The sequence below is a fragment of the Pongo pygmaeus genome, chromosome 8, assembly GCF_028885625.2.
Source record: "Pongo pygmaeus isolate AG05252 chromosome 8, NHGRI_mPonPyg2-v2.0_pri, whole genome shotgun sequence".
Classification (NCBI taxonomy): domain Eukaryota; kingdom Metazoa; phylum Chordata; class Mammalia; order Primates; family Hominidae; genus Pongo; species Pongo pygmaeus.
In genome coordinates, this window is record NC_072381.2 from 19,498,073 (window position 1) to 19,518,552 (window position 20,480).

General features: G+C 35.2%; 1 protein-coding gene across 1 annotated transcript in view; it reads left to right on the plus strand.

Annotated features, from left to right (window-relative positions):
* The window catches only part of MALRD1 (MAM and LDL receptor class A domain containing 1), a 679,682-nt gene that overhangs the window by 336,419 nt on the left and 322,783 nt on the right, over positions 1-20,480 (plus strand). Inside the window, exons 27-28 of the mRNA XM_054503207.1 lie at positions 7,058-7,303; positions 8,917-9,074. Coding sequence (XP_054359182.1) covers positions 7,058-7,303; positions 8,917-9,074 — 404 coding nt within the window. The remainder of the gene's footprint in view (positions 1-7,057; positions 7,304-8,916; positions 9,075-20,480) is intronic.

Sequence of the window (20,480 nt, forward strand, 5' to 3'; positions counted from 1 at the left end):
TGGCTGATTTTTGTATTTTTAGTAGAGACTGGGTTTCACCATGTTGGCCAGGCTGGTCTCGAACTCCTGACCTCAGGTGATCCACCTGCCTTGGCTTCCCAAAGTGCTGGGATTACAGGTGTTAGCCACTGCACCCAGCCTTCTTCTTTTTTTTTTTTTTTTTTTTTTTCAATTGAATGACCCTTTATTACTGCAAAATGGTCCTCTTTGTTCTTGGAAGTATTCCATACCATGAGTTCCACTTATTCTCTCCATTCTGGTGGAATTCCAACACCTATTGGCCCTAAGTGATTTATATGAATTATTCCCCTCGGCTGTTGCGTAGTTCTTTTGTTTCATTTTTTGCTTACGTTCTTATTTCTTTTAAAAGTGTTTGGAATTTTACTTTACACACTTTTTCTCTCAAGTAAAATCCCAATTTACTGTTTCTCTTAAATCCCAATTTTCTCTTCCTCTTACATTTTTATATAGTCTTTACCATAGAAGTTTAATGTCCATACATAATATTATAAGGTTTAAAGTAATTTAATATATTTATCATCCTTTTGAATATTATATAGAATTTAAAAATGTTTTAATCATTTCCTCTCTATCCATTTACTTGTGGTTAGTTGTTTTGCCACATTTTGATACATTACATCAAAATTTGGCATTATTGTTGTCATTGTTTTTAATATTTATCGTCAAGTGTGCTGCTTTCTTTACTGGAAATTTTTTGTGACATCTTAGGTTTTTCTTCTGGGATCACTTGATTTCTTTCTAAAGGACATTCCGTAGCAATTTCGTAATAGAGTCTTTTGGTGACAAAGACTTTCACAAGATCTGCTGAAGGCACGTTAGCCAAATGTCTTATCTCTAAATAGCTCTCCTTACAGATATATCGTGTATTGCATTCTCTATTATTTTCATTATAACCTCATTGAAAAATGGGTTATGGCCAGGCACGGTGGCTCATGCCTGTAATCCCAGCATAACGGGAGGCCAAGGTGGGTGGATCACTTGAGGTCAGGAGTTCGAGACCAGCCTGGCCTACATGGTGAAACTCTTTCTGTACTAAAAATACAAAAAAAAAAATTAGCCGGGCCCGGTGCCAGACACCTGTAATCCCAGCTACTTGGGAGGCTGAGGCAGGAGAATTGCTTGAACCTGGGAGGTGGAGTTTGCAGTGAGTCGAGATTACACCACTGCACTCCAGCCTGGGTGACAAGAGTAAGACTCCGTCTCAAAAATAGAATACAATAAAAATGATTATCATTAATATTATGGAACAAAAAGCAACATGAGAGTTCAGGGAATAAATGGTATTTCCAACTGAGTAAAATTTTAACAGATTTTGTGGTATGTATTAAGACATTATTTTGACCAATGCTACTACGAAATTTGTGTGCATATATATTCAGGTGTGTATACTTGAGAAACAGCTTATAGATAATTGAACTTCAAAACATTACTCCAGTCTATACCCTTAATGTCAAGAATGTGTCTGTTCTCTTAAACGCTGCCTGGCTTTAACAATTAAGGATTGTTTTAATAATATAAGAGTCTCAGACTTCATTGTGCTAAGAAATTCCAAAACTCTAGATCATCCCCACAGTATGTTGTTTTGATGTCTTTTCCTGAATACCTGTAAAAATAAATAGAATTTTGACATTCACAACAGGCCTGATCTACTTGTAGTGTAGTGTGACGCATGGGATGACATCTGATATTATTTGATAGATGGAAGCGTGTGTGTGTGTGTGAGTGTGTGTGTGCGTGTGTGTCTTAGAGAAATAGAGAGAAATGGACATAGTAAAAGGAACGTTGGCATAAAAGTTAGAATATCTGAATGGTTTTATTCTTTGCTTATCTGCTATTATGTAATCACAAACTAGAAGGCATAGTTGTGTCTCTTAATTTTAGTAACTCTGATTTTTATAATAGAAGTTTTATTTGTCATGTTTGAGTTTATGTAATATAGGACTGCAGAAGTAAATACTTGGGATTTATACCTGCTGTTTAATTCAGATAAAAGTCTTGATCCAGGCTTTCTTCTTTATGTACTTTGTTCTTTCCATTAATTTTCCTGGTCTGCTCTGGGAGTCATTACAAATATATGGAACCCTCAACCTCCACTCACCAGAAGGCTCACTGAGTAGGAGCTGTTAGTATACTAGAATGTTTAACAACATAGATACTTGTGTGATAAAATTATTTCAGGTAGAAGATTTTCATCCTGTACCACTCCTGCTACTCAGTGTTTCTGCAAATGTTAAAAGGATATATACTCTTTCTTTAGTAGTTAGATTCTTACAACCTTCAGTACCAAACTTCTTTATATGACTTACTACAATTTATTAAATGTTTTATGCAAATTATTAATATCAGAAATGAAGTAGGGAACACCAGTACACATACCATGGACATTAAAAGAGTAATAAAAGAATATTATGAACATCTCTATGTACACAGTTTGCTAATCTAGATGAAATGTTTGTTATATAGGTAACTTGCATGTCATGGGGGTTTGGTGTACTGATTATTTTGTCACCCAGGTAATCAACATAGTACCTGATAGGTAGCTTTTTGATCTGCAGTCTCCTCCCATCCTCCACCATCAAGTAAGCCCTGGTGTCTGCTGTTCCTTTCTTAGTGTCCATGTGTCCTCAAAGTTTACCTCCCATTGATAAGTGAGAACATACAGTATTGGCTTTCTGTTCCTGTGTTATGTTACTTAGGATAATGGCCTCCAGCTCCACCTATGTTGCTGCAAAGGATATACTCTCATTCTCTTTTATGGCTACATAGAATTCTACGGTGAATATATACCACATTTTCCTTATCCAGTCTACTGTTATGGGCGTTTAGGTCATTCCATGTGTTTGCTATTCTGGATAGTGCTGTGATGACCACGCGTGTGCATGTGTCTTTACGGTAGAATGATTTATATTCCTTTGATAACTTTTTGATAGTGAATATGAACTGAGAGTTACTAAGTACATACTTTATATGCTTCATGCTGCTTAGTCTATTACATGTTAACTAATTTTAATCCTTGTAACTCTGAAAGGTAGACAAGTGTTATTATTATTTCCATTACTTAGGTAAATCATATTTACATGTGACGATCAAAATATCGCTTCCAATAACAAAAACTTTATGGGCTGTCTATTTTAAGTCTATTTCTTATTCAGTATTAAATAGATACTAGATGCTAAGCCCTGGGTCTGCAGCAAAATGGAAATAGTACATTCTCTAGAACTTTGAGAGAGGCAGATTATTTAAGCAAGGAATTAAAGTATGATGAGTGCTATGATATGGGAAGTGTGAGGTGTTAGGGAAATGTATAGCATTTAAGTTTGTAGAACCTAAATTAGACCAAATGGTAAAAAAAGGGAACCCTAAGAAAAAAGACTTAAAGTCTGAATGATAATTCTGGTATTGGAAGATAAGTATTCCAGATAAGAGAGGGCATGGTGTGAGATGATATTGTGGTTTGCATTTGCATTCCCCTGAGGATTCATGATGTTGAGCATCCTTTATATATATATATATATAGTCCACTTGTATGTTCTTTGGAGAAATGTCTTTTGCCAATTTTTAAATCAGGTTATCTGGATTTTGTGCTATAGAGTTGTAAGAGTTTATATATATATATATAAAATATATAATATATGTATTATATAATATATCATATATGTATTATATATAATATATCATATATGTATTATATATAATATATCATATATGTATTATATATTATATATCATATATGTATTATATATAATATATAATATATCATATATGTATTATATATAATATATAATATATCATATATGTATTATATATACTATATAATATATGTATTATATATAATATATAATATATAAATATAAATATATAATATATATATTATATAGTATATATATATATTATATAGTATATAGTATATATAATATATATATTATATAGTATATAGTATATATAATATATATATTATATATATTATATAGTATATATAATAATATATATATTATATATACTATATATTATATAGTAGATATAATATATATTATATATAATATATTATATATTATGTAGTATAGATAAAATTATATATACTATACAACATATAGAATTTCATTTATTCTTTTTATATTTGAATGCTTCATTTTTTTCTTTTTCTTGCCTAATTGTTCAGGCTAGGACTACTAGTACTATTTTGAATAGAAGTGCCAAGACCTGGCATTAATTCTTTGCTCCTTATGCTAGAGAAAGAACTGAAAATATTTCACTGTTGAGTGTGATGTTGTATTTGAGCTTTTTATATATGACGTTTATTATGTTGATGTAAATTCCTTCTATATACAGTTTAAGAGATTTTATTATGAAATGGTGTTGAATTTTGTCACATGCTTTTTCTGCATCTATTGAAATGATCATAAGATTTTTATTCTTCATTCTGTTAATGTGGGGTATCACATTATTAATTTGGGGATGTTAAACTATTCTTGCATATCAGGTGTAATCTTATGTGGTAATGATGTATGATCCTCTTAAGGTGCTGTTGAATTTGGTTTTCCAATATTTTATTGAGGATTTTTGCATCCATATTTATTAGGGATATTGGCTGTAGTTTTCTCCTTTTGTAGTGTTTTTGCATGGCTTTAGTATCGAGGTAATGCTGGATTAATAAAATGAATTAGGAAATGTTCACTTCTCTTCAATTTTTTGGAAGAGTTTGAGAAGGATTAATGGCAATTCTTCTCTGAATGTTTAGTAGAATTCACCCTTGAAGCCATCTAGTTCTGGGCTTTTCTTTAATGGGAGGGTTGTTACCATTTCAATCTCATTACTCATTATTGGTCTGTTCAGATTTTCTGTTTCTTATGATTCAGTCTTAGTAGGCTGTAGGAATTTCTAGGAATGTATCCATTTATCCAGGTTATTCAATTTTTGGTGTATAATTGTTCATAGAAGTCTCAATGATCCTTTATGTTTCTATGGAATCAGTTGTATTAACTCCTCCTTTAATTTCTAAGTTTATTTACCTGAGTCTTCTTTTTTCTTTGTTCATCTAGCTGTTTGTCAGTTTTATCTTTTCAAAAAATGAACCACGTATTTTACTGGTATTTTCTATGGTTTATTCTCTATATTATTTATTTATGTTCTAATCTTTATAATTATTTTAGTTCTGCTAACTTCAGGTTTAGTTCTTTTTCTTCTAGTTTTCTGTCAAATAAAGTTAGGATATTTATTTAAGATCTTTCTTTTTTAATGTAGGTATTTATCACTATACACTTCCCTGTTAGTACTGCTTTTGCTGCATCTCACAAGTTTTGCTATGTTGTGTTTTCATTTCATAAAATATTAATGATTAACCTAACCAAAAAAATTTTGTCACAGACAGAGTCCATGGTTGAAACTTACTTTCAATGGCTTCGTAATGGAAAGTCAACCTAATTAGGCAACCTCAAACAGTTCAGGAACAGTGTAACACACAAAATTGCCAGAAGCCTTCATAATACGTTTCCTCTCCAGTGGCTTCAATGTGGGATTCCATTCATCTTCATCTTCTACTCTCTTCCCTCTTGACCATCTATTGTCTAAAATGTGAGACTTATCCAGGAGGTACAAGCTTCTATATGAGGTTGTATCACCAGCCATTTCCAGCTCCCAGAAAACCTTATAATAAATACCTGAACTTCATCTTCTACCTCTGACCCACATCAACCCTCATCTACCAGGTAACTTGCCTCCAGAGGTTCATGCGGCGGGGTGGGGCTACCACCTTTGAAGTAAAGCAAGGAGTGATGTTATCAGCTCCTCTACCTGGAAGATGGAGAAGACAAGAAAAAAAGAAAATGTCAGATCCTGTAGTTTCAGAGAAAAAAATGTGAAACTGATATCCCAAGTTGGATTTCTAAACAACTTTTTCTATTGAAATATTGTTACCCATGACAGTTAAATTCTATTGTAATATTGGAGTAGTGTAATAATAATACCTTCAATATACATTCTAAATAACCTTATTCCAAAGCACTTTATTTCACTCATTCATTTATTTGACTAATATTTACTAATCACATAGTAAGGACCAGGCACTGTTCTAGGCACTGGTGATATATATATATATATATATATATACACATATACGTATATATATATATATATGTGTATATATATATACACATGTGTATATATATACACATATATATGTGTATATATATACACATACATATATACGTATATATATATATAGACACACACAAATACATATACATACACACACACAATGTTTTTTTAAATTAGCTTAACTTCTCTAGGATTTTGCTCTTTTTTTCTCTTTTGAGCTAAGGAAACTAAAGTTTATCAAATGTTGGTATGATCCAAGTCACATTACTAATAAATATCAGCACTAGAGGTCAAACTCAGGTCTTCAAAAGCATTGCGTTTTCTTATGTTTTGTAAACAAATCTCTATGGTTGGCATTGCATTGTAGAAAAATTGCTTCTAAAATTCCAAATTATAGACAAATAAATATGCATTTTAGAGAAAAATCTGTTGTGGTGTCAGTTATTAGTTATATATGCATAGCCGTGCTTCTAAGGAGGTATCTTACATATCCTGGCTTCTGAAAAATATTGGAGTGAATGGATGCTAATGGAACGTATTTCCAAATGCCACATAATACTTGATCTCTTAGTTCCTTAAAGATTTTGTTTCAGGATGAAAAAATAGAAGGCCTCACATTGGCTCTCAGATGTAATTTACATCCTTGAACACAGTTTACAAGGAATGCTGCATTTGGGGAGATGGAGAGGTACTTTCCTAGATCAATAAAGTGAAGCTTTTTTTTTTTTTAGCATTTGTGAATAATCATAGTCATGAATAAGCCTCTATAGGTTAGAGCTCTGGAGCAGAGTGGGAGAGAGCGAGATGGGGTTCAAGTACCTCAAATTCCTAAGAACAATATGTTCCTTTATAGATTAAAATAAATCCACTCTTACTGCTTTTTGACCTCACTGAATGTGTTTGGAGTGTTCGCTCATTCTTGTTTTGTTTTGTTTTGTTTTAGGTTTCTGCCCACTTGGCTATTGGGAATGTCAGAATGGAAAATGCTATGGGCTGGAACAAAGGTGTAACTTCGTAGATGACTGTGGAGATAATACTGATGAAAATGAGTGTGGTAGCTCCTGTACTTTTGAAAAAGGCTGGTGTGGCTGGCAAAACTCCCTGGCTGACAACTTTGATTGGGTTTTAGGGGTTGGCTCTCATCAAAGCTTAAGACCTCCCAAAGACCATACACTTGGAAATGAAAATGGTGGGTTATTAGACTGTTGTAATTGCTTTCATATGATATTCACAATGTACATCAAAATGTCTTTTCTGACAGCAACTGGGGAGCTCTGAAGAGACCACCACAGTGATATTGCAAGGCAATCAAACATTTAGTGAGTGTATTTTTTTCTTAGGGCTGCCGTAAGAAAGGGCCACAGAGTGGATGACTTAGACAACAGACATTTATTGTCTCAAATTCTGCATGCTGGAAGTTCAAGATCAAGATATTGGCAATGGTGATTTCTCCTGAGGGTTGTGAGGGAGCATCATCTCTTCCATGTCCCCTCTTAGATTCTGGTAGTTTCATTAGTTCCTTGGCTTGTGGATGGTGGTTTTCCCTAAGTCTTCACATCATCTTCTCTGTGAGCATGTCTGTTTTTAGGTCCAAATTCCCTGTTTTATTAGGACCCAGTCATATTGGATTACTGTCCATCCAGTGGCCTCCTTGTAACCTGATCATCAGCAAAAACACTATTTCCAAATAAGGTCACATTCATAAGAACTGGGGGTTAGAACTTTGGCATATTTTTGGGAAGGAGGGAACACAATTCAAGCCATAACAGTTTTTAGCCAAAATACAATATTAATCATTAATTCAGTAATTGAAGTTAGATGATAATGTATGCTGCCATCAGACATCTTTCCTAAATGGTACACACTTGTAATCAATAACCCTGAATTCTGCCACTCATATGATCATTAGCAAGTCATTTAAATTTTGGATTTTCAAATTCCTCATCTGTCATTTTGAGATAATAAAATTTGACCTGTGTGCTGCACAGAGATTGTGGAGATGATGTATATGAAGGGAAAAGAGTTTGAAACATATAGAGATGCCATGAAAACTTAACTGTAAAGCCACATATGTTAAGGGTGTTGGGCATGGCTCATTTTTGTAGTGAGTAGCTGAGATCAAGTCTCAGCCTCCTGGGTGAAGGAATAAAGGACAGTAGCAGAATGAAGAAGGGACCCTGAATCCCTGGATGCTACGTAATAGGCAAAGAGATCTAAATATTGAAATTCCATAGGTCTATTGAAAAAAAAAAAACTGAACAAGCCAGGGAAAGCAAGACAAAAGTCTCATTCAAACACTAAGCTCTACATACATGAAATGTTATGGATATGTCAGTGTGCAAGAACAAAACTCAATACCTTTCTTCCCATGTTACTTATTAAATTTCTTAGTGTTATATTTACACACTCAACAGATGATGACTGAATTTTTAAAAGCACATCATATCATTTTTATTTTAGATTTCATTGGTAGTCTTTACATTATTTTACAATCACTTGATAGTTTGTGAAATCTATAAAATAATTTTTGTAGCTATCTTGTTGATGTGATGGCATAAATATCCCATCAGATCAGTTAATCTGCATACTGTGAAGCACGTGCTGAAAGCACAGACAGTTGGAAATTGTTCTGTCAGCAAGCTAGAGGCAAGGCTATTAGATTTTCTTTCTATTCCAAATGAAAATACTTTTGGCAGCTCAGATCATATGAATTGTAATTAAAGACCTTAACTATGATGGAAACGCAAAAATAATCCCATCATTGTTATTTCGGTCTTCTCTGAATTCTGTCCTTGTTCCTAGGGCACTTCATGTATCTGGAGGCTACTCCAGTGGGCCTTCAGAGTGACAAAGCACACCTCAGGAGTGCCATGTGGCGAGAATCCAGTGCAGCCTGCACCATGAGCTTCTGGTATTTCATATCTGCAAAGGCCACAGGATCCATTCAGATTCTCATCAAGGTAGGAACATGGCCTGTGATGCCTCTGAGTTTGTTTTGTTCTGTTTTAGAGACAGGGTCTTGCTCTGTCACTCAGGCTGCTGTGCAATGGTGCAGCCATGGCTTACTGCAGCCTCCAACTCCTGGACTCAAGCAATCCTCCTGCCTCCGCCTCCCGAATAACTGGGACTACAGGCATGCACCATCATGCCTGGATAATTTTTTATTCTTTGTAGAGAATAATTTTATATTTTTTGTAGAGATTTTATATTCTGTGTTGCCCAGGCTTGTCTCAAATTCCTGGGCTCTAGCAGTCCTCCCACTTCAACCTCTCAAAGTGCTGGGACTACATGCATGAGCCACCACACCTGGCCCCTCTCTATAGGTGGCATGTGGCCTGAGGGAGTTGACTTGGCTAGAGAAGGCCCCCTGTTTTTCAAAGGTGCCATCTCCTGTGGCTGAAATGATCTATGGGGTTTGGTAAGCTGGGGCATGAGAACCAGCTTTGAGTTCAACATCATATCCTGTGATTATGACTGAATCCGAGACTCCTTATATAATAATAATCTAGGACACATACATTTCTTCTTCCTGTTTAGTTGTTTCCTTCCCTTTCCTTTCCAATAAAAGAAAATAGATTATTTGTGCTTCTGAAAGAAGAGTGGCTATCCATTTTTCCTCACATATGAGCATTCATTAAGGGAACTAATAATAGACATTCTGGTTCTAAGCACACCGTGCAAAGGACTGAACTACTCAGGGGAATGATCAAGGTATGATTACATGGAACTGCTTATTAACTGTGACACAGTAATGCATTTTCTTACTGAGGATTAATTGGATGTTTCTGTCAGAGCTTTAATTTAGTATAACAAAGTGACAGTGTTCAGGGAACAAAATAACATAGTAAATATTAATATTAATGAGACTTGGTCAAACACCTTTACTCTTTACTGAGCTAAAACAGTAACTGAAAGGAGATGTATATGTGCACGTGCAGGTATGTGTGTATTTATTTGAAGAATCTAGGTAGAACGCCAAGAAAGCTTACTTTAAAGCATGCTGTGGAGACCATTGCTTTTTTTTTTTTTTTTAATGACACATGAGCTTTGGTTAAGTGCCCTGGCACTGATAGAAAATGCCTGAGCTGAATACCAAAGAGCTTCTACCTCTGAACAGCTTATGTCTGCAGAGTCTATGTTTTATCGGAAACCAGAATTGACTTTATAACTTAGGACTCTTCTATAATGATGCAGAAAAGTCTGCCTAATAAAATACATGTTGCAAGAACCACAGCAAATCATTCTTATATTTAAAGATGGAAACTTACAAAAATATAGCACTTAAAGTTCTCATAAGAGGACCTCACCAGCACTCTTGATATGTGATACTTGATTCTATGGTGTGCACCATGTAAGAGATTTTGTACTGTTCTGTGGGCTTTGCTTTGATTATTTGCTTCAGTCATATTTACATTTCAATTATGTTACAGTAACAAGCTTTTTATTTCTAGAAAGTGTAGTATTAAACCATTTTTGCGATATTAGTCTTCCTACCAATGCATAGAATTCCTGTGGTTCCTCTAATTGATTCTTAGGGAAATTTAACAGCATTTTAAAAAGCCTATCTTTCCTACTGCACACACACACAAACATACACACACACTTAAAAAGTATATGCCTGTACTTAATTAGTCACGTTGATTGTGAAGAAAAGAAATCTCTCATCACATATTTGGGTTCTATATTCATGAATATTGGGGCAATCATTTCATCTTGGTGATTAATAAGATATGTATTTTCAACCAGCATTACAAAGTAGTTATTTGGCTGTCTCTATGTGGAATCATGCTAGATTTTACCTTGCTCATTAGTTTGAAAGCATCCTAGCTAGATGGTAAGCCCAATAAAGGCAAGGATTCTGCCTCCAAATTCCTTCTTTCTTTCTTTCCTCTTTGTCTTTTAAGATGTTCCAGTACACACAGGCACTCCCTCTGGCTTGGCCCTCCCTGTCTATTCTTAGGTAGGCCTCCTTCTGTGTTTTCTGTCTTTTCCCTCCACACCGAGTCACACCCAATCGGGAAAACTCGGCCTTTTGCAGAAATTTCCTTGGCCACATTTGCCTAGCCTCCCACAATGATTCCTTTTCTGAGTGTCTTGCAGTTCCAGAAAGATTCCTGCTAACTGGCTGTTCATTAGAAATTATTCTAGTTCAACAAACTGACTGTAAAGTCTTGAGAGCAAGGCACTGAAGTTTTAGGCTTCAAGTGTCCTTCTCAGATCTTCAGAGAAGGGACTGCTGGATGAAGCAAAAAAGTGGTGGCCTTCCAGAGGTTGTGGCTGGGCTGGAGCTAACCCTTATTTAGGACAACCCTTGTGAAGGGATGGCCATTGTGCGTTACACGCATGACATTCAAATCTAGCCTGAAGAAGAATCTCTCATCTAAATCAGAAACATATACATGGAATCAGATATAAAAGCATGTGCCATTGAACAATAATTAATTGGTAGCATCATTTATATGGGGTAATACTGATTATAGATCACTACAACAGTGCATGCATAAATATGTCATTTATAGAACACCATCACATATATTATTTCATGGAATTCTTAACACACCCCTCTCAGTTAAATAGTGGGAGCCTTATTTTACTAAAGGGGTAGAGAAGTCACAGAAATAACTTTACCACCCTATAGCTAAATACCTAGTCAGTGACAGAGTGGGAACATAAATCCAAGTATGTCTATGTCCAAAACTCACTTGTTTACTCCCAACCCTGAGCCCCAAGTGTTCCACACTGACTTTAATATTGAAATGAAGATCCCCCTTTACCCAGATCTATACACATTGCATAGAGTATTTTTTTTAGAAAAAAACAAAATGAATCATTGTTCTTAGAATGGCCATATATGATTCTTAAATGACTCTTGTAATAAAAAAGTAAATTCAGAGAAACCTCAACAAAGCAAAGCTATTGCTTTTGAGAACATTTGGTAAAAACAGTACCATATTACCTATTTCTGTATTTTTTGCCTTTGGTTACATGAGAGTTGCTTTTCATTAGAGAGATGCAACTGAAACAAATCTAAGTTTTGTGTCTTCAATCAAGCAATGGGTGAATAATAAGAGGATCAAAAAAATTGAGAAATTGATGTTAATTTTTTCTTTTTCTTGAAGTTTGCTTTAGTTATAAATGAGAAAAAAATAACCTTTAAAAGGACGCAGTTAAACTTTTTTGAAGGAATAACAATTTTTTAAACACAGTTTGTTTGGTATGCGATCAGAGGGTTTACCAGGTAGGATGATTGGCTCTCACTGTCTGCTTCAGCCAAGCCAAACACTGTGTGCATGAGATTCAGCCTGTGGGAAGCAATGAGAATCTCTGTTACTCCACTCCTTCATTTTATGAGTGAGCCAAGAGAGGCTCAGATGGGCTAAGTTATAAACTCAAGGTCACCAGTAAGTGGATTGACTATGACTTGAACTCAGGTATTCTGAAATTAAGTTTAGAAAGTCTGCATAATTGATTTGGTGTATGTCTTTCTAAGGAGTAGGTTTGGATGTTAATGTAAGTTAAAATAACGGGGCCCTATCTTTTTCTGAATTTTGTAATAGTTCGTTTTTAAAATGGCATCCTTAGTTTTGCTAACATTTCTCATTTTTCATTTTTAACTCATTCAGTATTAAATTTCTCATTAAATTTAAATGCATTACCTTCCAGACCACCTAAGATTTGAAACAAAAAATAAAACAAGTACTCAAGAGTAGAAAAGGGGTTTTACAACATGAAATTAACTTATTTCACAAAGTTTACTCCCACTATTTTACCTATTTTCTAGTCTCTTGTTTCCTGATGGAGTTAATTTTTTTTTTTTTTTTTTTTGAGACAGAGTCTCGCTCTGTCGCCCAGGCTGGAGTGCAGTGGCGCAATCTCGGCTCACTGCAAGCTGCGCTTCCCAGGTTCACGCCATTCTCCTGCCTCAGCCTCCCAAGTAGCTGAGGCTGCAGGCACCCGCCACCACGCCTGGCTAATTTTTTTTTTTTGTATTTTTAGTAGAGACGGAGTTTCACCACGTTAGCCCGGATGGTCTCCATCTCCTGACCTCGTGGTCTGCCTGCCTTGGCCTCCCAAAGTGCTGGGATTACAGGCTTGAGCCAGCGTGCCTGGCACTGATGGGGTTAATTAATGATGAGTAATATGTATACATGAATACACTAAAACTAATTTCAGGGAAATTTTGAAATGGACTTTGTTTTCGACAATTTGTTTTCATTGGGTAAAATCTGTCTAGCCTGTACAAGAAACAAAAGACTTTTGCATCTTTTCAACCAGGCTTTTGAATGAAATGCAGGAACACCTGCTACCTGAAGAGCATTATCTTCTTTTGGAACTATTCCATCTGTAATAAACTGTTGATATTTTAATCAAGATTACTGCATGCTTTAGGGAATTTGAATGTATTTAATTGAAGGTGTTCAGGACTATCCATTATGCAGTCATGATAGAAAACATAATATATTCAAGCCAGAAGTGGAGAAAAATAATGTGTTTCAGGAGAGCCCTCCTGATATAGTAACCTAGTTATGCTGAAAGACCACAATTAAATTAGTTCATCGCTTTATCTTGCTCAGTGGTTCAGATAATTTTAGAGTTGGTGGGGTCTTACTCTCAGCTATTCATTTTACAGATGAAGGAAGTAAGAGTAAGAGGTTATATTTCTTGCCTGAGCTCACATGGTATTTTAAGAAAAAAGTCAGGATATGAATTCATTTTTTCTGAATTCTAACTTAAGGCTCTTCTACATGTCTTCCTAGAAATTTTATCTAACAATTTTGATATGTAATAGGGAAATAAATATTTTGTTCAAGAGGCTGTGGAAAATGTCAGATAAAAAGAAGATAGCTTCCTTTAATTATGTGAAAGACTGTGGTCATTCTGTGTCCACTTTTAACCTTAGTCTAGGGAGCAGTGAGCCTTGGTTGTAGACAAGGGTCAACTGAATTCATGGTAAGCTCTCTGCATCCATCCAAACCCCCTCCACCCCATCCTCTGCATGCATATTCACCACTGCCCTAATCTGAAAAGATTTACAACACAGATTGAGTATTCCTTATCCAAAAATCCAAAATTTGAAATGCTCCAGTGAGTCTTTGCTTTGAGCATCATGTCAACCTTCTAAAAGTTTTGGATTTTAGAGCATTTCAGATTTTGGATTGCAGGGTTAGGGATACTCATCGTGTAATTGCTTATACTAGAGTAGTAATCAGACAGGTTTTAAAAGTTAGGTTTATTTTGATATTGACAAGCTACTGAATATCTAATGTTATTTTGAGTATACTGTTTGCATTTTATTCATTATTTCAGAAAAAGTATAGATAATATAGAAGATTCATAGAATCTAGATAGGGAATTTGACTTCTCCAAGACTATCATGTGGATTTTGGAATGTAAATCAATTAAACTACATTTTTAGTGCTTTTTCAGAATTGTTTCAGTATCTTAGCAGTGTAATCTGCATAGTTTTGTTATATTGTACTAGCGTACTTGGCCAAATAATTGGAGAAAAGTTGATCTTTTCATTTCAAGGTGTGAACCACCAAATATCTGAGACAGATCTCAGTCAATTTAGGAAGTTTATTTTCCCAGAGTTAAGGATGTGTGCCCATGACACAGTCTCCAGAGGTCCTGATGACATGTGCCCAAGGTGGTTGGAGCACAGCTTGGTTTTATACATTTTTAGGTACACATGAGACATCAGTCAACATGTGTAAGATGAACATTGGTTTGTTCCAGAAAGGTGGGACAACTCGAAGCAAAGGGGGAGCTACTCGAACTGGGGAGAGGGCTTCCGGGTCATAGGTAGATAAGAGACAAATGGTTGCATTCCTTTGAGTTTCTGATTAGCCTTTCCAAGGGAGGCAATCAGTTATGCGTGTATCTCAGTGAGCAGAGGGATGACTGGATAGAATGGGAGGCAGGTTTGCCCTAAGCTGTTCCAGCTCGACTTTTGCCTTTAGCTAAGTGATTCTGGGGCCCCAAGATTTATTTTCTTTTCACAAAGTTATAACCACACAAGATATCAACACACCCAGAGTTTAATTCAGTTAGTTGCCACAACGTCACAGTGCTCTAGTTATATAAAATAAATGTTTCTTTATATCATCTTGGAGAACATGGCAATAATTATTCCAGGCATATTTTTGAATATGTGAAATTTTTCTTTTAAACTTCTTCTGTTCCCATGTTCTTTATCTCTTTCAGTGTCTCTACTATTTCCACGTAGGACTCCTACGAAGCTAGTTCCACCAGAATCTCTTCTGTCCTGAAGAAAAGATTTCCATTAGGATGCTAACACCTTAGTTTAATTTGTCCCAGGAGCCCAGGAGTGTTTGCTTTACAGGAAAGCATATAGTCAGCTCTAAAGAATGACATTATCACTATTATTGTTGCCATTCTATTCTACTCCCACTAGCACTGCTACTCTTGTGTCCAGTCCAAATATTGACTGATTCATTCATTCATTCCTTCGTTTCTTTTTTTTTTTTTTTTTTTTTTTTGACGGAGTCTTTTTCTGTCGCCCTGGCTGGGGTGCAGTGATGCAATCTCAGCTCGCTGCAACCTCCACCTCCCTGGTTCAAGCGATTCTCCTGCCTCAGCCTCCTGGGTAGCTGGGAACACAGGTGCACGCCACCACGCCTGGCTAATTTTTGTATTTTTAGTAAAGACGGGGGTTTCACCATGTTGCTCAGGCTGGTCTCAAACTCCTGGCCTTGTGATTCTCCTGTCTCGTCCTTCCAAAGAGCCAGATTACATTCATGAGCCACCGCGCTGGCCTCGTTTTTTTCTATATCATGCGCTAAGTCTTCCAACTATATGAATCCATTTGATCTTCAAAATAAGATGGCAAGGAAGATACTTTGTTTTCTAATTTTACAGACCACAAAATTAAGACCCATGTCACATAAAAATTATGTTGAATAATCAGGATTAAAAAACAATTCTAGCTTCAATATTCATGCTCTTAACCACTATACTCATCTTCTGCTATTAGAATTTAAAGTATTCTAATACTCAGGAGTCAGAGAGGTTACTGTCCCTCAAAGTTTTCTAGTGTCTCTGAAGTCCTACAAATCAGAAATTTCCATCTCTACATATTAATAAATCTATAGATGTATTCCACACATGTTACAGAGGAGAGGTGACTACTTTTTGTTCATCAACTTCAGCAGTTTTGTTTTCTAACTTAGCTTGCCAGCATCTAGTAACAGTTACCGCATTTATCTAAATTATTCTTTATCATATTTAATATAACTCAGACATTTTAAAATCATGTTTAATATAGCTGCATTTTATTTTTTAAATTACTTTTAATTGACACATAATAATTGCACATATTTATGGGGAACAATGTGATGTTTTGATACATGTATACATTGTGTAATGATCAAATCAGGGTAATTAGCACATCTATAACCTCAAATATCTGTCATTTCTTTGTGGTAAGATCAATGAAAATCCTCTCTGCTCACTATTTTGAAATATACATTATTTTTAATTATATTCACCTCACTGTGCAAAGAAACACCAGGACTCATTCCTACTGACGGTAACTTCATACTCCACCAATCTCTCCCCATCTTCACCTCCCCTGTCCCCTCCACATTCTCTGGTAACTACTGTTCTACTCCCTGCTTCTATGAGATACATGTTTTCAGGTCCTGCATATGAATGAGATCATGAGATGTCTGTCTTTCTGTACCTGGTGTATTTCACTTAACATAATTTCCTCCAGCCTTATCAATATTATTGGAAATAACAGGATTTCATTTTTTTAATGGATGAGTAATAATCCATTGTGTATATGGACCCCATTTTCTTTATCCATTTATTCATTTTTGGACACTTAAGTTGATTCCATATCTTGGGTATTGTGAATAGTGCTACAATAAACACGAGAGGACAGATATCTCAACCTATTGATTTCATTTCCTTCGGATATGTACCCAGTAGTGGATTTGGTAGATTATATGGTAGCTCTGTTTGAATTTTTTTTTTTTGAGGAACCGACATACTGTTTTCATAATGGCTGTACTAATTTATAATCCCACTAACAGTGTGCAAGGGGACAGTGTTACTGGGTGTATAACACTTGTTATACTATTTTTGCTTTTGTTGTCTGTGAATTTGAGGTCTTATCCTAGTTCCACAACCTTGCTAACACTTCTTTATCTTTTGTCTTTTTGATAATAGCCATTCTAACAGGCACGAGGTGATATCCATCATGGTTTGGATTTGTATTTCCCTGATGATTAGTGATGCTGAGCATTTTTTTTTTTACATATCTCTTGGCCATGTATATGCTCTCATTTAAGCATATATATTAAGGTCTTTTTCCCATTGTTTAATCAGATTATTTGCTTTTTTGACTTGAATTTTTTGAGTTCCTTATATATTCTCGATATTATCCCTTTGTCAGATGTAGAGTTTGCAAATATTTTATACCATTCTATAGATTGTCTCTTCATTCTGTTGATTGTTTCCTTTGCTGTGTGGAAGCTTTATAGTTTGATGCAATGTCGTTTGTCTATTTTTGCTTTTGTTGTCTGTGAATTTGAGGTCTTATCCAAAAAAATCCTTGTGCATTCTGATGCCCTGAAGCATTTCTTCAATATTTTCTTCTAGTAGTTTTATAGGAATAGCTGCATTTTAATGTTGGTTAGGAAAGAATGAATTAGAAACAAATTAATACCAATTATTAAAATATTTGTAAAAATCTATAATAGTGACTTTGTGAATATATGTTAAACAAGAAGATTTATGGAGGATGAAGTAACTACCATTATTTTAAAGGCGTGATGAACATAAATGATACTTTTGAGATAGCCAAAGTATTATAATGGGATATTAAAATATCTACTATTACTATTAATGAGAAAGTCACACATACTACTAATACCTGTGATCTGTTGCCTGTATTCACAATTTGAAGAAAATACCAAAACTTTAGTTGAAGTTTGTGAAAATAAAGATGTATTTCCTCCATCCATGTTATAACTCTCTTGAAAATTAATATTCTATTTATAAGGAGGCTGAAGAATTTTTAATTTTATGAGGACATCTATCTTATGTGCTCAGTGTTTACATTATTTATTAAGAAATATTAGTGTGCCTTGTCTGCAGAGGAATTTCTTATATGAAAAAGCAATTCCAGCGTCTAATATTTGAGATCCATTAAGTCACTGAAGATAGCATTCTATCTGAGACAAGTTTAGAGCAGACTAAGTATAAATGGGTTTAAATGCTGCCGCAGCAAAGAGCTATTTCAGCCAACTAGACATCAGGCCTGCAGCCAGGTAGAGTCAGCAACTTGCATACTGGCTGCTCGTGAATTAATGTAGTGAGAGATTTGTCACCCAGACTCAAGAGTGTCTCTTCAAATGTCATAAGTAGTCATAGACATTGTCATCTTAGGTATTATAAGATCTGAGAGAAGGAAGAGAATAAAAGCAATATTGTGGCTTGTCTAGTTTAAAATGTGGCTTCACATGGTTACTGTCCATTTGCCCACAGAAACTTTGTAGGTACAACTGCTATACACGCAACTAGTCTGTGTAGGAATCCTGAGAGCCAGTTAATTTCAATTTAACTTCTGCTTATTTACTGAAAATATTTGAATTTTGATTATTTCAAACACATTTTTCATGGTGAGACATTTCTTTTTCTCTCTTCTCATTTTTCTAGGGCATTGCTTGAAAAATTGTAACAGTTTTCAGCACATGAGAGTAGCTCTTTGTAGAACTCATTAAGTTCTTAATTAATTTTTAATGCCTACTCTTCATTTTCTATGGAGTTTGCAATACATGCTCCAACCAAAGTAAGGCAGAATTGCTTATCAGTGGGCTGATTGTTCTAACTGAATCACATTTCTGACTCAGATGCTGCTATAAGTTTGGCAGTCCGTTTTTACCAATTACAGATTACATACTTGGAGTAGAGAGAAAACCATGATTCACTCTTGTATGCATTGATAAAATAAGCAATTAAAATGGCAATAATCTTAGATATCTTATCTCTGTAAGAAATGAATATACAAAACAATACCATTTGTAATCTTTGAGGGAATTTTAATTAAAATAAATGTTTTAAACTTTTTTTAACAAATGAAGAAATATTTAGACTTAAACTTACATTTTCTAGATTAGTGTATTTCTTTACATCTTGTAAAGAAGTCAGGAATATTTTCTGATAATCTGTTGTGACAATAAAGCTCTTTGGTAAATTCTGCTATGGTTCTCCCACTGTGGATAGTATTATGTGAAAGATATAAACAAAAAAAAGCTGAGCAGTTTGGGATATACTATGCCCAACTTAGACTATTTCTAACTAACAATTCCTTTAATTTAGGATTACAACTTTCTTCTGCAAGTACTGAGTTTCCAGCTCCATCCCAATTCTTTTCACCCTTGCTTTCATTCATTGCAATTTAAACATCTATTTAGTGAGATTTTCCTAAATACACTCTCTGCTCTCATGGAGCTTTTGTGTTTAAAGTGGGCTTAACTGCTGGCAAAAAGCAACGGTACGACACGGATTCTTTCTATCAGAAGTTGTAAGAGCTTCTCATTAGAACCTGAATGTCCTTCAATATTTAATTCTCCTCCTTCTGAAGTCATCATTTTCCTGAAAAGGTAGTTTATGACTTCATGTGCTACATTCTTGGCACTGGAACCTCTCTGAGGTTCATGGAATGAGTTTGAATTAAGTGGCGGTGTGTTCCCATATGATTAAGTCTTTGTCTCCTGGCACTGCTACGCTGCATGATGACTGAGTATGTGAAAAGTTCCATTCTCCAGTGACTAGGGAAGTTTCATGATGCAGACCTCATCTGCCTTGTTTACTGTCCTGTCTGTAGCAAGTAGCATAGTGCCCAGGACATAGTAGGTATAAAACACATATTTTTTAATTGAAAGAAAGATTGAATGTGCAAGCAGTACATAAATGCCAACTCTACAGAATAATTCAATATTCTAAGAATTAAAAAGCTACTGAAATATTTATAGGCTGTAAGTGTTTAGAAGAGATAAAAAAAATTAAATTGGATTTTGAAAGACAAGTAGAATTTGGAAAAATAGAAGAAAGAGGCCAGGTGTGGTAGCCCACGCCTATAATCCCAGCACTTTTGGAGGCCAAGGCAGGCAGATCACTTGAGGTCAGAAGTTTGAGACCAGCCTGGCCAACATGGTGAAACCCCATCTCTACTAAAAATAAAAAATTAGCCGGGCGTGGTGACACGTTCCTGTAATCCTAGTTACTCGGGAGGCTGAGGCAGGAGAATCGCTTGAACCCAAAAGGCGGAGGTTGCAGTGAGCCAAGATTGTGCCACTGCACTCTAGCCTGGGCGACAGAGGGAGACTATGTCTCAA